Source organism: Lepisosteus platostomus, chromosome 1 (assembly GCF_059453375.1).
Source record: "Lepisosteus platostomus isolate fLepPlt1 chromosome 1, fLepPlt1.hap1, whole genome shotgun sequence".
Classification (NCBI taxonomy): domain Eukaryota; kingdom Metazoa; phylum Chordata; class Actinopteri; order Semionotiformes; family Lepisosteidae; genus Lepisosteus; species Lepisosteus platostomus.
In genome coordinates this window covers 14,805,495-14,823,676 of record NC_142611.1, presented here as the reverse complement: position 1 = coordinate 14,823,676, position 18,182 = coordinate 14,805,495, and the positions used below count along the sequence as shown (strand labels likewise).

Here is an 18,182-nt window from a genome sequence, read left to right as displayed (position 1 = left end):
ATTCTTTTTCCTTTTTACACTTGGCCTCCTTAAAACTCCTTAAAGTTATTCAGTAATTTCATTAGCTCAGCTTGACTGCTTTAACCTACACATCAACAGAGACGAACAGAGCAATGCAAACGTACTGTACAGTACTGTACTTATCTGAGTTGAGAGTCAGAAATACAGATTATATTATGCAATATGTATATTTACCTTTTGTTAAATTTTTCTTCTGAAAGCAGCAAAACCATGTTTCACAGCTTGTCTCTTGATACACACCACTTCTCCAGCTCAGCAATAATGTGCCCACAGTGAAAATGCACAATGTAAAATATTGTTTTCTGCACTGCATAATATTGTCAATACTTTGATTGCTCCTTATTATTAGAATTCTGGAAAGGATTAATAAACCATCAATCCAGTTTTAAAGAACTCTTTGCCATTTTACTCTACTGTATGATAGAGCTAGAATGTATGCACTTAAATAAATTAATGCTTAAAATAACATCAAAGATGACTTTTAACCCTCTGTGACATTACACCTGAAGCATATAGTATATACAGAGCAAGATCCCAAATAAGATTTTAAATTTCTATAGATCTGAAATTTATAGAACTGTGTAAAATCACTAGGTCATATTCTGTAGCTGTTCAGGTATCTAAAAGAATTGATCTGGCATTGACTCTTAGATACTTTCTTTGAGCTTTTAATATTTATTTCAATCATATCCTTGCACTGAACCATACATAAATGATTATACTACAGTCAGAATGTTTTTAGAAACAATGTTTGACTACACAAATTTATATCATTGATGTGTAAGACTGGCAAACCTACTCATCATTAAATGCCTTTGATACTGACAAAACAAAATAATGAACAGTAAGGTGGATGATAGGGTATATCAATTGCCTTTGGATAGAAAAAAATGTACTGAATGACATGTTACTGTAATTGCTCTGAACGTTTCTGTTTTACAAGTTGCTTGTATAAGTTTATCTTATTTATTAAGGAGCATGAAAATATGGCCACCTTTTTGCGACAGTCATTAGAAGTGAATACCAGTAATGCTATGTTACAAAAAATAGCATTAAAATACAGACTACATTACAAAAAGATTTTATAGTCCACTTGGAGTCATAATGCAACTAAGAGATCAGACAAATAAAGTAGCATTACCTTTATACATACATATAAATGTGACTTTGACAGCTTTTAAAACATGCTCTTTAAACTATTTGTTTTAATTGCACACACCATTAGATTTCTAAATAATAAGTGCAGCATCTTATATCAAAACATTACTTGTTCTGAAGAAGGCAAGGAAGTCCTTACCTCAACTATATTCCCCAGGTCATGGGGAATGACAAGTCACCAGTCAAAAATGGTTGTGGATTCTAGAGGCAAATAAGGATTTCCATAAGATATTCAGAAAAATTGCCTATCTCAAGAGTGTTGTGTTGTACAGTTACTAACTGTGAATACGTACAGTATATGCATTTTGCCTAATTCATTAATATGTTTATGAGACAATGCAGCAGCAGCTGGTTTCCAATCATATTGCTGAGCATTTATCTTTATTTCAGAGTTTTTATTATTAGACAGGTCTCATTCATCTTAGATAGTCATTGATAAACCCAATGATAGTGGAAAATGTGAATAGCATTAAATATTAAAACTAGCCTTGGTGATAGTGACCTGAGCATGTCATTTGGCAGTACTCGCCTTGTACATAGATTTAAATTAGTGATAGGCAAAAGTGAAGGTCAGCTTTAGATTTCTTACTTTTTCCAAGGTTTGTTAAGGTTTGGGAATCCTATCCAAGGAAAACTGATATACTAAGTTAATCTCCAACATGATTGATTTGAATTATTATGCGGTATTTCATACTGGTCTTTTGTAATATGTAACTCACAATCAAAGATCATACACTTAATAAGTATTTAGTGTATGTAACCAACTGTGCTATTCCTTCCTTTTCATGTGTATAAGCTTGTCTAAAAACTGACCTGTAATTGAAATTAATTGTGAGCAGACTGTTTGGCAACTGTACACTAAGCAATATACCCTTGATAACTTTACTCTTTTATAATCATTATATCTTTAATACCCCTATGGAATGTAACAACATACATCTCTTAAGAGTGATAGATGGAATAGTTTGCTGTTAGTTGCCTGGTCACTGTGGATACAGTGAATATCAGCTGACATGTTTCTGATTCAGTTTATATATTTTTGATTGCTCCAGCCATTACTGAACCCTGGCACAAGACTTTAATATACTTTTCTTCAGGTCATCATATCACTGACAGGTAAAGAAATAAAAAATAAATAGTTGTGTGGAAAGCTTTCATTTCCGAAGGCACAACACTCACTTTCCTGGAAGTAAACTCATGCAATGTCTTGATTGGATGTCTGGTATCAGGAGCATTGTAATTTTAGTTTACTTTCATTTTGTCTGTCTCTTAGACTCTCACAAATCAAGCACATGTACAGCTGGTGCATTTCAAGCGCAGCTGGTGCATTTTAATAATTCATTCAGGGTTTCAAAAGAAATGCAGATCCAAATTTTGGCTTTTGTTTAAGTTGAGGATTGAGAATTATACTGTATACAGTATATTATACTGTATATATTTTTCATTGGTGTAATTCTTTCATCCACATATCAAGTCAATCAATTTTGTTTTATGTGGAGAAATGTGAAGATTGTCTGACTTTTTTATTTTATTTTTACTTCAAAACACAATTCTGAACACTAAATTTTATAAGGAGGTAATGGTGGAGAAATATTTTCATTGCAATGCATATGTCTGATACATTCTATTTCTCTTAGTACTGTATCTTGGTAATATAGAGATTAATTGAAATAAAGTAAAATATGTTTATAAATATAAGGAAATATGTAAGTGCTTTGAAATCTAAAAACACTGTTCCACATTCAAAAGCCCATTGAATACTGCTATTTCTAGCTGGAAAGGTCATTAACACTTCCTTTGGCATTTCAAACCATTTTATTGCTTCTGCTGACTTCTGGCAAGCCAATAGTCTATTTTGCTAAGACTGTAATCTTCACAAAAAAACATGCTTGCACTCAATTTAAATATTTATTACCTTTTGATACTGTTCAGAACAGATAAAGCTGAATAAAAACAGCCAGATTTTCTGGAAGCTTGCTTAGGTTGGATAGGATAACAGGATAAAAAACACAAGTGCATGCTCACAAAAGTATTCAAATATTCATCAAAGTCAAAGAAAAAGTGGTCTTAACAATGATGTTTGTAGTTATTCTGTTTGTTGAGAAGCAGAAGATACTGTAGGTTATCAGGTGTTTTTTAATGCATTTACAACTAGGATATTCCCTTGTCTAATGTCACCTTATTTTTGTATTTGAATCATTGTGTTATGCACTGTTTGTCTTCCATGAATCCTTTTGTGCTTTCTGAAGATAAAACATGGAGAGGTGAAGTTTTGCATCTTTTGAGGGTTCAACACTCCTTTTGTGTTTTTGTGCTTTTTCAACTGATCAACTATCACTATTGTCTTCTTCATAATCACAACTAGCTAAGTCAATTGCGAGCAAAATCACATTTACAGTGATGACCGGGAGATCTAGTTATACAGTAGAACATTCATTAGCAGCCAGAATAAAGTACCTTGAGCACGGATACAATTGCACATTTGGGGAAACCCAAATGCAAAAACCTCTCGTCTGGAGTCCACAACCCTCAACACCATTCCGCACTGCAGTTTGTATATTAGTATTGGTGTTATTTTCTGCATCAAAGCAATTGCACCAAAGATCAAAGTAGGACACTCAATGTATTTAATACCAAATTCCACTATTAACATTATGGAGCCTACTTGGAGTAAACCCTGAAGATAATTTCTTGATTACATCTGTAAACAAAGTACAACATTCTGTAGTTTTTTAATGAAATGAATAGCTAGTGAAATAAAAGAATCACATTTAATTCTTGTGTGAGTTGGTGACAGCAGACATGATGGGAACCCTAGTGGTTCATTTCCTGTTTTTACACAGATCCTTGGTTGATAATAGGAGTGATATAGTTTTGCTTTATAGAGCTGGGGTTTTCTATAATATATAATAAAATAAAATCTATAGTTCTGATTTTTATCACTTTTATGCAAAGTTTTTTTCATGCTTAGATATTATGATCAGGCAACGATACTACCACACAATAATAACACAACTATTACATTCAGAGACCTTGCATCACATTAGATACAGTATACAAACCTAATAAGTCTGTCAAAGTTAAAACCATTTGTTATGAGGTTGCTGGCTCATATGCGGGCTATATTGTAAGTCGACCACATTGTAGTTTCTAAAGAATGGTGCTAAACATGAAAAAGTCAACCAGAATTTTCTCAGTGTGATGTACAACAGAACTGCTGTTGCTTCCCGGGCACCTGAAAGCCTCTTACAATCCACCGTCCAATGCCTCAACTCTGTTGTTTGTGGTGTGGTAGTATGGCATGAAAATAAACATATACAGTAGGGGTTTCTAGTGGCTCAGTCAATAATGACACTCATTCTGTAGTGTAGTTAGAGCTATGATTCTGATATCAGTTTGTGTCTATTTGATTGTAAGATTCCTCAGGTTTCAGTCCACAACTGGACTAGACCGGACCATCAAAGAAGAATTGGGATTATATGAATGGGGATCTGATGGGTTTTGATACAAATTGCAATTTTGTTTTAAGGAAACACTATTGCAAACTATTAACACTGAGGGTGCTTGCAAGATTCAAATCCAAGTTCTTCTTTTGTTCTAGAGTTAAAAAAAAATAGGACAAGATACAGATATGTCCCGATATAAAAAAGAGGTAGAAGTCTTGATTGCAGATGGTAGGATGAATGCCTGTTGTCTTCATCACTCTATGCTACTTGGGTATGCTAGGCTGATTAACAGTTATTGGAGTATAATGAGGAATGTTATTCAAAGAATTTCAAAGAGAATGTTGGAAAAGAAAAGTACCACACCATTAGTCTTTTCCACTCATATTTAGTATTAGTATTTTTAATGGTCTTTTGATTTTGGTTAATGTTATCACAAGCCTTTTACCTGCAATGAATTGATACAATACAGATGTATTCATGCCTTGAATGTAATAAGAACAGAACATGCATAACATTTAATAAAATAAAAGAAAAGAGGATAGATTGGTTATTGTGCCCTACTGAAAGGAAAATAAGAAATCATCCACTTATCTTAATAAATTTGAACAGAATACAAATTCAACTATATATTGCCATAAATAAAGTCCAGAAGATACAAGGGTTACATTTATTTGGACCCCTATAGTTTGTTATAGTGTTTTGCAAAAACTTCCTATGGCATGGATTACTTGTACATGACACCTCCTGTGTTGTGCTTTGAGGTTCTGGCACTTCTGAGGGGGAATGTTTGATCATTCATTCAGGCAGAATTGCTCTAGGTCAATTGTACTCTTTGGTTCTGTTTATGAACTGCCTTCCACAAAATTTAATTAGATTGAGGGCGGAAGATTGAGATGGCCAGTTGAGAGCATTTATTAAGTTTGGAGTTAACCATTTCTGTGTCAGTTGAAATTTTATCTTTGAATTATGATGATGAATATGTATGAGGAATTCTAGATGGCACTGTAGATACACCTGTAAAAGCGTTCAGTTTGGGGAATAAAACTTTGATTCACTTTAAATAAATGTGTATGCATCATTTGTAATTTACCAAATGGCTAATGATTGAAAGGGGGTGAATCATTTCCTAAGACACCAAGGATTCACTTGGTGGTGTTTTATCTGGTTATCTTTGAGAAAGTTTAAATTAAACAATGCAGTGAGACACAATGGAAGTACCATGGAATGTATCTTTGCCGCCTTCCCGATTTTGAGACCATTTCCCGTTATTGCAACTGACCATATGCTTTGATTTTTAAGATGATTTTATATTGATTTATATCAAAAATGGTTTTTTTCCCCAAGTATCTCGTCCATGAATATGAATATGAATTTGTTTTCTTTGGCTCCCTATCTTTCATATAATTAAAAAGTACTCCATCTAATGCACACAGTATTGCATGTCATCTGTCCCAGCCATCTCTCTGATCTGTGGTCCTCTTGTGTTCCTACACAACAGCTGTCCTCCAGTCGAGATCTACTTGTAACTCCTCTAGATAAGAGAACTTGCCTGAGGGATGCCCCTTCAACTGTATCTTATTCAGACCTCTCTCTGGATCTCCTGCCTGTTACTCTTAGAGAGGCCCCTATCCTCTCCTTGTACAGGTTGAAAGTGAAAACACATCTGCAGCCTCTAGACTTCCTTGATCTGGTCGTGGTTTAATATTTGTGACATTTTCCATCAAACTGTGTCTTTTCTAATTGTAATTACAGCTCTACTTGTTATTATTTTGATATTCTAAGCCTGCATGAGAGTTGTTACCTTCTAGTAAATCTTATACATTTATTTCTGTAAAAAGGGGAATTTTGCCATTTCAGTATTTGAATTGCCTTGTATGTGTTTTTATGCAAAATAATATTAATTTGTTTTTGAGTCCCCAATGTTCTGTTTTTCATTTATTGCAAGCAGCTTTGTTCTGTTTTAACTTTGCAATGGTGTTCACTGTGATTGAACGGTTGCAAGAAAATAATAAAATGTTTGTTAAATTATTTTTGTTTGCTCTTTACTTTTGCAGGGTAGCAGCTGTAGAAGTCCAGGCCCAAGTTGAAGTGTTTCAAGACGACAGACACCAGCTGACTGAAACTGAAGCAGTAGTAAGTACATGAACATTTCAAAGCTTTCTTTTCCGAAAAGTGAATTGACATTGTAATAAATTAAGTGACCATTTGATGTGTGTTGTTGACAATGGAGCTCATAACAATAAAGGCAAAAACAATGAAAAGGCATTTGAAAATCCTTGCGCTAATGCCTATTTATTTTATAGTGGTGTTAGACCCAGGAGGGAGGACACAACCTGAACTCTGACTGCTTTCATGGGTCAGGGGTCACATTATCCCCATGTGAAATTGTTTGACTTATGTTGTTTTTTTGCTCAGGAAAGTCCATTTATCATGGCTTGTGGGCTATGAAAATCTTTTTAAAGACACTTCCCTAAAATCAATACATATCTCCTGCAGACATTCACCAAAGAAAACTCAAACTAATATTCAGTCCCCTCCATTACTCCATTCATAGTTAGAGCTAAAGAGACAAATAGCTTGTAAGTGAATACATAAGAAAGTATTGTCTGTTTACTTGCTGTCGACAATTGTAATGAGAATATTTTGATATTTTCAAACACATTCATTTAAAATGACTAGAGCAGCATAAAATTTTAAATTACCTCACCTAATAGTTACTGAGGTAACCTTTTGTAAAAATATAATAGCACTGCATGGGAACTGTAATTTGTTTTGTATTCACTTGTCTTGGATCACCAGATTGGTAAAGCTTTTCTGTCATTGCTTTTGTTACAGTGCATAGCATCTATCAATACTTTACATGTACATGTCAAGAATATTACATATTAATTTTGCTTTTGCCTTTATAATACTGCATGCATGTGCATTAAATTGTAAAAATATAAGTGGAGAAGCAATATAGTGGTTTAATAAATAAGATGATCTACAGCAGTCATTGAAGATGAGGGACTAGAAAGTGGAGACTGTGCATCACAGATGTTGTTTAGAACTGGTACACTATTGCATTAAGGGAGGAAAGCAAGTGAATTTCTAGCTGGGTGGATGATAGAAAGGAGGACATTTGACCCATCCAGCTTGTTTACTTGCTAGTTGTTAGTTGGTCCAAAGATCTCACCTATGCATAACTGGAAAGAAGCAGGATTGTCAGCTTCAATAACATGTCTGGATAGCTTGTTCTAGACACCCACAACCAATTGTGAAAAAGCCTCTCCTGTATCAGTTGCAAATGCACTTCCCAGTAGATCCTACTTGTGTCCTCTGGTTTGTGTTTCTCTGTTGGTTCTGAAGGAGTCTGTTGGTTTGACTTTGTCGGTGCCATCGAACATATGAATCAACATTCTGTTTGCCTTTGTTGTTGTTTTCCCATATTGTATAGAACTTCTATTACTTCAATACTTTATATATAATAATATTCTATTAGAAGATAACAACAATGTACCAGCACGGACATTTAGGTTTTTGTCATAGTTTCTTCAAATGCAGTGTTTCCCACGGTTACTATACCTGCATTTAACACTTTGCACTTGTCTTAAATACCACCTGCCACCTGTTTCGTGACTTACATCTTTTACATCTTTGTTTGCTAGTCCTCTTATTTTGATATTGTCTAGTTACCTAAAGGAATTGAGAGGAGCAGTTAGATTCCTGTTGTATACCAATAATTATACCACCATTCTTGTTTTAAGTCCTTATCTGTATTTTCTGTTTTCTATTAATAATTCACATTTCAATCACATAAGCATTTCCTTGAATGTTTACTGCTTGCAAATTAAGAGTTAATATATAATTTTATGTACAGTTTCTGACAATCTACATATAACATATCAAATTTGCTATTGCTGCTGTTACGTGTTCAAAAACGTCTAACATTTGAAACAATCTAAGTATCGAAATCTATGTTGACAGTGTCCTAGAATCCAAATGTCAGAAGTACCACTATTCTAATTCTAATAACTAACTGACAAACAACAAATGAAAAGGGCTTATGAGAGGTGATACATGAAAAGACTAAATATTGGAGGTAGGAAGGGTTGGAGTGATGAAGAGAGTGGTGTGAGTGGTAAATCTCTATATGAGCAGCTTTAGGAAGCCTGTGAAGAGTGTGAAGTAGAGGTTTAGCCTGAGAGAGGTAAGGTAGAGAGAACTCCTTAAGCAATATGTTATTCAATAAGCTGAGCTGAAGAGAGGTTGACAAAATCACAAAGGCCTGTCAGAATGAGGGGCTTTACTGAAACATGAGCAGAACAGGTAGAGAGAAAAGAACAGATTATTTTAAAGTTGCTTAGAAGCATACTGAGCCAGGGAATGTCAGGCAAAAACACAATATTAAGATGAATGCCAGGATTCCTACTGGAATATTCCTACTTGGGCGGAGCGGTGGTACTGTGGCTAAGGATTTGCGCCCGTGGCTGAAAGGTTGCCGGTTCAAATCCTGCGGCCAGCAGAGGAATCCTACTCCGTTGGGCCCCTGAGCTAGGCCCTTAACCCCAACTGCTCCAGGGGCGCTGTACAATGGCTGACCCTGCGCTCTGACCCCAAGCTTCTCTCCCTGTCTGTGTGTCACATGGAGAGCAAGCTGGGGTATGCTAAAAGACTAATTCCTAAAGCAAGAAATTGTATATGGCTAATGAAGTTATTTTATTATATACCGTATAAGGGCTGAGGTAGCATCAAAAGCGATTAGTGATATAAAGGGTGCTGTGGAAAAAGGAGGGAAGAGGAAATTAGATTCTGAAAGGTAGAATTTGGGAAAGAACAGTCAGGAAAAAAAGTGAAAATTTTGCAAACATTAAAAAGTTGCATGGCAACTTTACTTTTAGTACTTATGTTCATAGACCTTTATCTCCCCTTTGTCTGAAAGTTTTTTTGCTTTTTTTCTTTACTGTCATTTCTACACCTTTTTATTAGTTTTCCTCTCAAAGACGATTCACTCCCTACAGAGTTTTGTTTCCACTTCAGTGGTCTAGATAATACAAGAACAGAAATTACCTCAATAAAACCATTTTATGGTTAAAAAAAGAATTTCTTTCTGACAATAGATCCAAATGTTCTTCCACAGCTATTTGATATGAATCTGTACAGTACTTGTGCTTCCCTAAAAATCTTCCCAGTCTGCTTAAAATGACCAAAAATATCATGCATTTCTTCAGTAAAGGGCCTTTATAACTGCCTGTTTCTTATTTATTTTAATTTCTCACAAGATTTGATTAGAAATTAGTAAATTTTATATTATTGGAACTTTCTATTTTTATCAACAATAATGTACCTGATCTCTAATTTGAGTGTAAGATATACTGAGCGTAAATCATACATTTATGCATATACAGGTATGTTGAGTATAAATCACTATATCATCACTACAGACAAGGCATATGAATGCAAGAAAAAAGACAAAATTAGCAGCAAACACACAAAATATGATATACATTTTACATAAACACTAACCGCTGCATAAACAAATTATAAATACATAACCATGTCTTTTTTAAATGTATTTAGATTTATTGGTTCTCTATTTACAGTATGTAGTGTTCTAATCACTAGTGTTTGTGAAATATGTTTGTTTTTTTGTTGTCTCGTTTTGTTTCAGACATAAGTAGTGACACCTGATTGTGTAATTGATTAGACGTGGACATGTGAGAGGAACATTGTGTTTGTGAGCCTGCATCCTGCGTCCTACTCCAATAAGACATTACATATTTACTTTCATGTGTTTTTTTTTTAATGGAAAAAAAATGGAATCTATTATATGTCATCTCAATATATATCTTTCATTGTATATTTGTGAAAAAAGCATTAACAAGTCAGATTTTCAGTCAATTGAGGGTTGTTGGGTGCAATGGGCAAATAATTAGTTTGAAGAAGCCTATGTATTTTTTACCCTTGTGTTGATTTTTTTTATGTGATAGGTTGTGTGAATATAAAGTTGTTCTGATGTCCCCAATGTGCCTTCAATCAGTTGGCTCCAGTTGGCTCTTCAGTCAGGGTGGTCTCAAGTCCTTTCTCTTCACCTAGGCAGTTTTAAATGAAGTTATTGCCCCTGGTACTCTGTTGGGAGATCATTTTGGGTTTGTTGTGTAGAAATAAAAGGTGTGCTCTACATTAAGTCAGAGTGGTTATTGAGCACCATTTAGCTCTAACACTTAATTGTTTTTATAACTATCAATCATTCATGAATGTAAATATACTGTACCTAGAGTTATTGCAGCACATGAGTATTGGAACCAATAGCATTTGTTTTGTTTTTAATGTTTTTAATATTTATGCAAACCCATAATTTTCTGGTTATTAGATAATTGGTCATTTTAATCAATAGCAAGCTTAAATAGATTTCCTATTAATTCCCAATAGTTAACTAAAATCCTTCCCTCCTTAATCATTAAAAGAACTGCAATGTTATTTTTATATTTTGGAGTTAGAAAGAATCGGCATTGATGAGTGCATTTCAAACTACAATATAAGTAAAATGTACACAGTAACTTGTAAAACCTCCAATTAACATTACAAAATACACAAGATTTCCAGAAATGCGCAGTGCCTTGTTCTGCGATTCAGAACGAGGCAATAAACCTCCTGGTGACATGTTGCGGCCTTTTTACATTGTAAACAAGCAGGCTTGTGAATACATTTCTTTTAATCCAATAGAAATTTTGCTTTTGATTTCGAGATGGCTTTTCCGACAAATACAACTTAATTGTAAACTCTGCAAGCAGATCACATTGGAATGTTTCTGCAGTGAAATGTCCGCTGCAAAACCTTTACTTATTCGCTCGGATACCACATTACATTAGTCTTTACGGGGACTAGTGAGTGGGAAGGGCGGCATCACATTAGAGTTAATGGTAACTCGAATGTGAGTTTGTGACAACATGGCGACTTACAGTACTTTCGCAAAATTCATAATTTTGTGCTTAGTTAAAAATTGTAATTTTTTCTATAACATTAATGAATTTATTTTGTTACCGAGATTTAATGACCGGTCTGAGAAAATGGGACTGCAGTTCTTCTTTAAAAGCTATTTATAAATGAAAATGCCTTACAACTATAGAGATCAACATTATAAACAAGTAAGGGTATTATTTTAAATGTATTTGACAAATGCTTTCAGTCAAAGCACATTACATTTAAACCCAACAGCTGGAGCAGTACAGTATGTCTGAAGTACCTTGGTTAAGGCAGTAACTCGGACTTAGTTTCCAACTAAGGATTTAAGTTGATAACCTTAAAGGTTCCAGAACCTTAATCACATGTTTTAGTAGGTATCCACATGGCTATGCAAAAAGCTAAGTCATGTTGTTAAAATTCAATGGCATTTATTTAGATAAATGCTTTCTTCTATTGTCATACATTATTATGGGACAAACTAAAAAAATATCCCTTGTAACAAAGTGAACTGTGGAAATCAGCAGGAGAGAAAATAATTCCATTATCTTTTTATAAAAGAGAACGTGTATGATTGATGTCTGAAAATTTGAATTGTTTAAAATGAATACTGCATTATAATACCTGAAAGAATTAAATGTCACTGAATGGTAATGTATTTATTAAACTCTTTCTGTAAGAAATCAAATTGTTTTAGTAATAGTCAGAATTATGGAATCTGTGATAAGATCAGGTTTAAAATAAAGAAAATAGATCAAAGTCTCTTTTCAGCAATAAAAGACACTAAATTATATTAATGTACTGTATTTATATAGACAATATATCATCTACATAGAGTAGTGGATGCTAAAGACTAAAGGAAAATGGCATGACAACTGTATAGAAATAAAAGTCATAGTATGTGAAGCTTATTCTGTGATGTCTTGCAGCCTGACTCCATATTCCAATAGGTTCTGTTTTCAGGATTCTGAGGTGGGAGACATGATTTAAATTATTACAGGTTATTGGCTTAATTTGTGTGGCTGAGGAAAGCAACAACCTGTCTGTGAGGGCAAGGCTGAATTCCCCCAAAAGAGAGCTCCCTTAATTCTGATGAAAATTTATTTTTATTCAGAATAAAAATAGAATATTAAGGAACATGTGGTTAACATTTCAAATGAATAAAGGGGGTATGAAAAGTGCAGTGGAAGCCTTAATACATTTCCAAGCTAACCTGTGAGAGTGCTGAATTCTGAGCATGCTACTCTAAAGAGTACTGTTTTGAGTGAAGGTGAACTAGGAGTTACTGAAATAACTCCAGAAGGAGCTCAGGATCAGCACTGCATTCCTTCTGGATGCTCCATGTAGAGCGTCCTCAGAAAGCAGCGAAACGGTTTGTAAAATGTAGATGAGAAATTCGGAGGGGGAATTTGAAACTTTTTACAAAGCCAAGGGGCTCTCAGCCATTTCTTTTGTAGGCAGATATCGGGGACAAAAGTAAATTAGACATTGGCCTTTTGTTAATAAGTGCATCAGGTTATTGACGTGTATCAGCAGTTAGTTTAAAAAAAGAAAGGGCCTACTCCAGATTTTATTGACTCATTAAAGATAATAATGATAAAGTCCAAATTTTTGGACAATAAGCATCCATTTCATAAAAAAGGGAAGAAACAAAATGTATTCTTTCATGATTGAGCACATGTCAGTTCAGTCCCAATAACTCACATGTAGTACAGGACAGGGTGATTAGTAACTGCCAACCTTGAAAATGAAACGTTGCTTATTTCTGCTAAAGACATTATTCCCTAGGGAATGTTCTGTATTTCGTGGACTTATGAGTTACTGCAGACTTTGTCTTCCGTGTTGGCTGTCTGAGGAATTGTGTGTGAAGGAAACTAAAATGTCAGAGTTTACACTTGTTAAGTAAAGTAAAGAAGCTGGGGAAGCTGACAGTGTAATTTGAACAGACAATAATAGTATGGTCTGTTTCTCACCCCAGCATGAGACTTGACTTGAACTAATATAAAACAAGGTGCCTGCAGTCTCATCACCTATCAAAGGCAGACCTCAAATCACAACTTTCAATATAAGACCTGCCACAACATTGATGTTTATATGGAGACAAAGTTCACAAGGCTGAAACTATGCTGCTCAAACTACAAATGAAGAGGGTGATCTTTTACTGAAATCTCTGTATACAGTAAGCCATTCTTGTTTTATGGTAATTTGCCTGACAAGTAACCAAACTCTCTGTTGAATATCTCAACACCATCTGTTTAATTTTAGTGACATTTAGCTTAATCATAGGAGGCTTCTCAGAGGAGAGGTTTCAAGTCCCTTATTAAAAGAGGTTTATTATTATTTTTACTTTTTCAATCCCTAAACATTGTGTTATAAAACAGCTTAAAACTTTAGCATATTCCTTTGCTAATATGAACACTAAATGTGTTTGTTATTTTGGCCTCATGTTTATTAAGCAGGTGTTCAAGCTGTTTTTGTCAAGCATATCTAATTAAGATTGGGGTATCCTGATAACAAAGAGAAATGACAGAGCAAGCTGTTATTTTTGAAGATTTGTAAATAAAACTAGAAGGGAAAAAAATGACGAGGCAGAAGTATGAAGCAGAGGAAACACATTTAGTTAAATGATTTGTCTTTTCCATGAAGAGCTAAATATTCCCTATTCACCTCTAACTATTGCTCAGTGGCTTGGGGATCATTCATGAAAGAATGACACCTTCAAAGTAATGCCTGGCTTTTAGACCATCACAAATTCACAATATAGACCTATTGAGGCATTGCTTATTCATCTCGCCCCATGGAAAGCTTTTAGATATTCTCAAAGTTAAAGCATGTTCCAGAAAAGGACAAATTGACCATCAATCATTACATAAATTGAGCATAATTCATCTTTGATGTGTTTTCATGTTTGACTAGCCAGCCTCTAATTTGCACTCTGCCATAGGGTCCTATATCATTCTTCTTTCTTAAGACAGAAAGGACAGTGCTGTCTCAGACTGTCTTTAAGAGGTGATACAATTTTATAGTGGTTCTTCCTTCCGGAGGACAAAAAGTTGTGTTTATACTAAGTTTTTTTTACTGTGTCTGTTGTCTTTGGAAATCGTTTTCAATCATAATGAACATTTCCACCACGTCAGAATTTTTTAGAACTTGTTTAAAAGTGTAAATTTAATTTAGATGTATGTAATGTATTTCATGACTCTTCCTGGTAGTCCTTTGAATGGTAACAGGAAAACTGCAAAGTTAGGAAATCAGAGTCTGTGTTTATCACTTGTATGCCATCATTCCATACAATTTTAATTAACCTATATTATACAGTACATACATGCATTTAATTGCATTAATGACTTTCTTAAGAGGCATGACCTCCTGGTTATACAAGTATTTAATAAAACAATTACATGTGAAAAGCCTCCCCTTGACAGCATTGTTTTTTTTTCCTCATAGTATATAGCTGGCTTGTCTTCTGGTGACCTCAACACTAAGGAATATGTTTATAAAGTTGGTGGATATATCCAAATAAATGCTTTTTATTGATCCCATTTTATTTCACCATTAGATTTAAGTCTTTTTGCTCCATTAGTACATCATTCTTGCTGGCAAAATTACGCATAGTATGCTGTATGAGTCTCTTATAATGTTTTGCATATTGTATAAAATAGATCATTTTTAGAAATGAAGCTAATTTGCAATCTGAAAATCTGGAAATGCTTTGTCACCATGTTCACCAAATTCAGCCACGACTATTTTTAATTAATGAAATGTAATCCATGTATTTTAAATGACAGAGAAAGAAACAGCACAGATGTTTTGAAACAAAACTATTAATTTAATGAAGACAAGTTTGTGCTTTCTGTGACTATCAAAACTAAATATTAATTGAAGAAATTGTAAAATGTGAAATTAATTTGGACCTTTTTTATTAGTGTATAGTGGCTGAGGTGTTTTGCTGTTTTGAGATGAAGGACACTTTCACTATTGAACAGAAGGTGGCGCCAGTTACTAAGCACAGCTGCATTAAGGACAAGTCACATTCACAGATCATGTCCTCTCCATCTTGTCATAAAGATTAGTGTACCTTGGGATGGCACCTTGTAGTAACTTTCCCTTTAGTCACTGTGTTTTTATCCTGCAAAAGGTTCTGTTAAAGACAGGAGAAAAAAACTGTTTTTTTCCTTCTGTGGCTGACTTTAGGTTTTAAAGAGAGAGACATTAGAATTAAGTCAAGAAAGGTTCACAGTGTGTATTTGGCAGTGACTCCTTTGGTACCATACTCCCTGTTGATACAGTATGCTTATACCAATACTGTATAAGCAATATACCAATTGTCATTTACTGGCCTACCTTTACAGCAGTAAACTCTTATGGGCCGCTTGGTGCTAATGGGCTAAGAGAAGGCAGTGAGATGTAATGTAGTTCAAGTTACATACTCACATTTTTAAATCTCAATGCCTGTACAGCTGTGGTTTACCATTTGTATATCTTTCAAAGCTTTTCTATAACTTTAAAACATCTTAGTTATTGGTGTATACAAGCTAATTCTTTCTTCATAGTTCTCCCACAAATGTTTAGAAACATCTAAGATGACTAGGAAGTGAAATAAACCTAATGGAACCGATTCAACGAGACAATTCAACAGCAGTAGCTTAGCTACACGATGCTTGTACTTCCTTGGCTATGTACATTTTATGACCAGGAACCTCACCCTATACTGTACACAGTAACCATGTATATGTTTTGCATGTGATAGTATGCAAAATGAATGCTGTTTTTTTTTCTTTTTGCAATAGATAGTGTGGATTAATATTTCTTGTAAAGGAGTGGTTTGCCTGTGCAATGTCAAGTATGCATCATCAGTGCTTAAAAGCAAAATAGAAATTGTAAAGGGTAAAACAAAGGTGATATTCTGAGATCACTTAGGAAGACTCAATAAGGTTGTTTTCCTGGATCGGATCTGTTCTCATCACTGAACTCAAGTCAAGTGAACTCATCACTTTTTTGTTGTCAAGTTACGTTGTCTCCTGATACTTGCTTTGTCAAGTCTGTTTGAGTTGTATATGAAGGCTATTGATCCCTGTGGGAGCACTGTTAACTATTGGAAATGTGTAACATTGGAGAAGACTAGAGTGACATGGCTCCCCCTTCTGTCCAGATTCAGTTGTCCTAGAGAGAGGCTTGGCCTTAGAATTTTTTTTTGTCTTTTTGTCCTGAACATATCCTTTAAATTGGGTACAAATGTAGCATTTCAGAAAATAAAACAGAGCACAGGGAATCTCAAAACACCACTTTTATTCCAAATAACAGTCTTGTGGTTATTTGTAGTCTTCATCTTTCTTAGAACAACAAAACTGCAAACAAACCAAAACTGCAAGTTTTAATAACAGTAATAACTTGAAATACATACATAAAGCATATATAAAGCCTTGTGTTTCTTACTAGTGCCATTTATCAGATTTCCGTTAAAGAAACAGGGCTATAGATCACACTACTTTCATGGCCTCTAATTAAAATAAATGTCAAAATCAAGGAACACACAAACATTCAGACGATAATGTAGGAAGTAAATATTATGGAAGGAGAGTGAACAAAATGAAACCAATGCATCAATACAGCCAGTATCAATAAGATAAAGCAGTGAGAGAGTTGGCATATCATTTGTCCCTTGAGTTGGAATAAACTTTGGCATGGTCTTCAAAATCTCTATGAAGTAAAAATAGCAACAACTCCCCTCTAACTAAAACACATTAATTTGAATGGATGGCCATGCCCTTGAGATCTATGAAACCCCATTTTATTCTGGCTCCTACTAATTATTCTTGTTCAGAATGTTAGAATACCCATGTTGAAAGAATGACAAACTGAATTAAAGAAAATAGTGATAAAAACATCAATTTAAAATATACAAAATAAAAACAAAATAATTAGATCCCATTGCACATGTCACACAATAATGGGATAATACAATATTTTTTTACAGATTTGTGATTGTAATTGACTTTCAGTTAGGCAATCAAAGCTTACAATTAGATCAGAAAAGTACATACAGTAAGCTGTTGCAAAATCTGTTGTTCTTATCTATCATATTTTGCAGACAGATTTCCCATAGCAGTTAGTTGATTTATAGATCAAGAAAAATAAGACCAATAAGGTCTGAATTTCCTCTGAATAAAAATAATGAACTGAAAAAAAGAATGTACTGAACTGCATGTCAAGAAGGGGAAAAGAAGGTGAATGAGCTGCCTTTTTCACCTTAACCACAGTATGCTCCCTTTCAGGTTAGCAATGATAGACAATTGAAAGAGATCTGATTGCTGTGGTTTCCAGAGTCATATCTCCTCTGAATAAAAAAATAAATGTAAGTGTTACAATATATGTCTTATCAATAAGGCCACGTTCATATATATTTTTAACTGCTTTCCAAAACAACATTGAAGTAAAAAGTCCTAATCCTATCAATTGCTATTCAACTTTCCATTTGAGTTATTTTAAGACATATTTAAATGGAAGCCCTTCAAATTTGAATGCCATTTTTACCGCAGCGCCAGTCAATGGTTATTTGTAAACAACTGAAGCGTAATGTCTGCACTTTATAATGTAAAGATATAATCACTGTCA

The 18,182-nt window shown here is 34.3% G+C and overlaps 1 protein-coding gene across 2 annotated transcripts in view; it reads left to right on the top strand.

The window, feature by feature from the left end:
* The window catches only part of LOC148677756 (glucosidase 2 subunit beta-like), a 219,366-nt gene that overhangs the window by 32,543 nt on the left and 168,641 nt on the right, over nt 1-18,182 (top strand). For both annotated transcript variants that reach the window (XM_088625442.1, XM_088625431.1), the window contains exon 8: nt 6,680-6,758. In XM_088625442.1, coding sequence (XP_088481568.1) covers nt 6,680-6,758 — 79 coding nt within the window. The remainder of the gene's footprint in view (nt 1-6,679; nt 6,759-18,182) is intronic.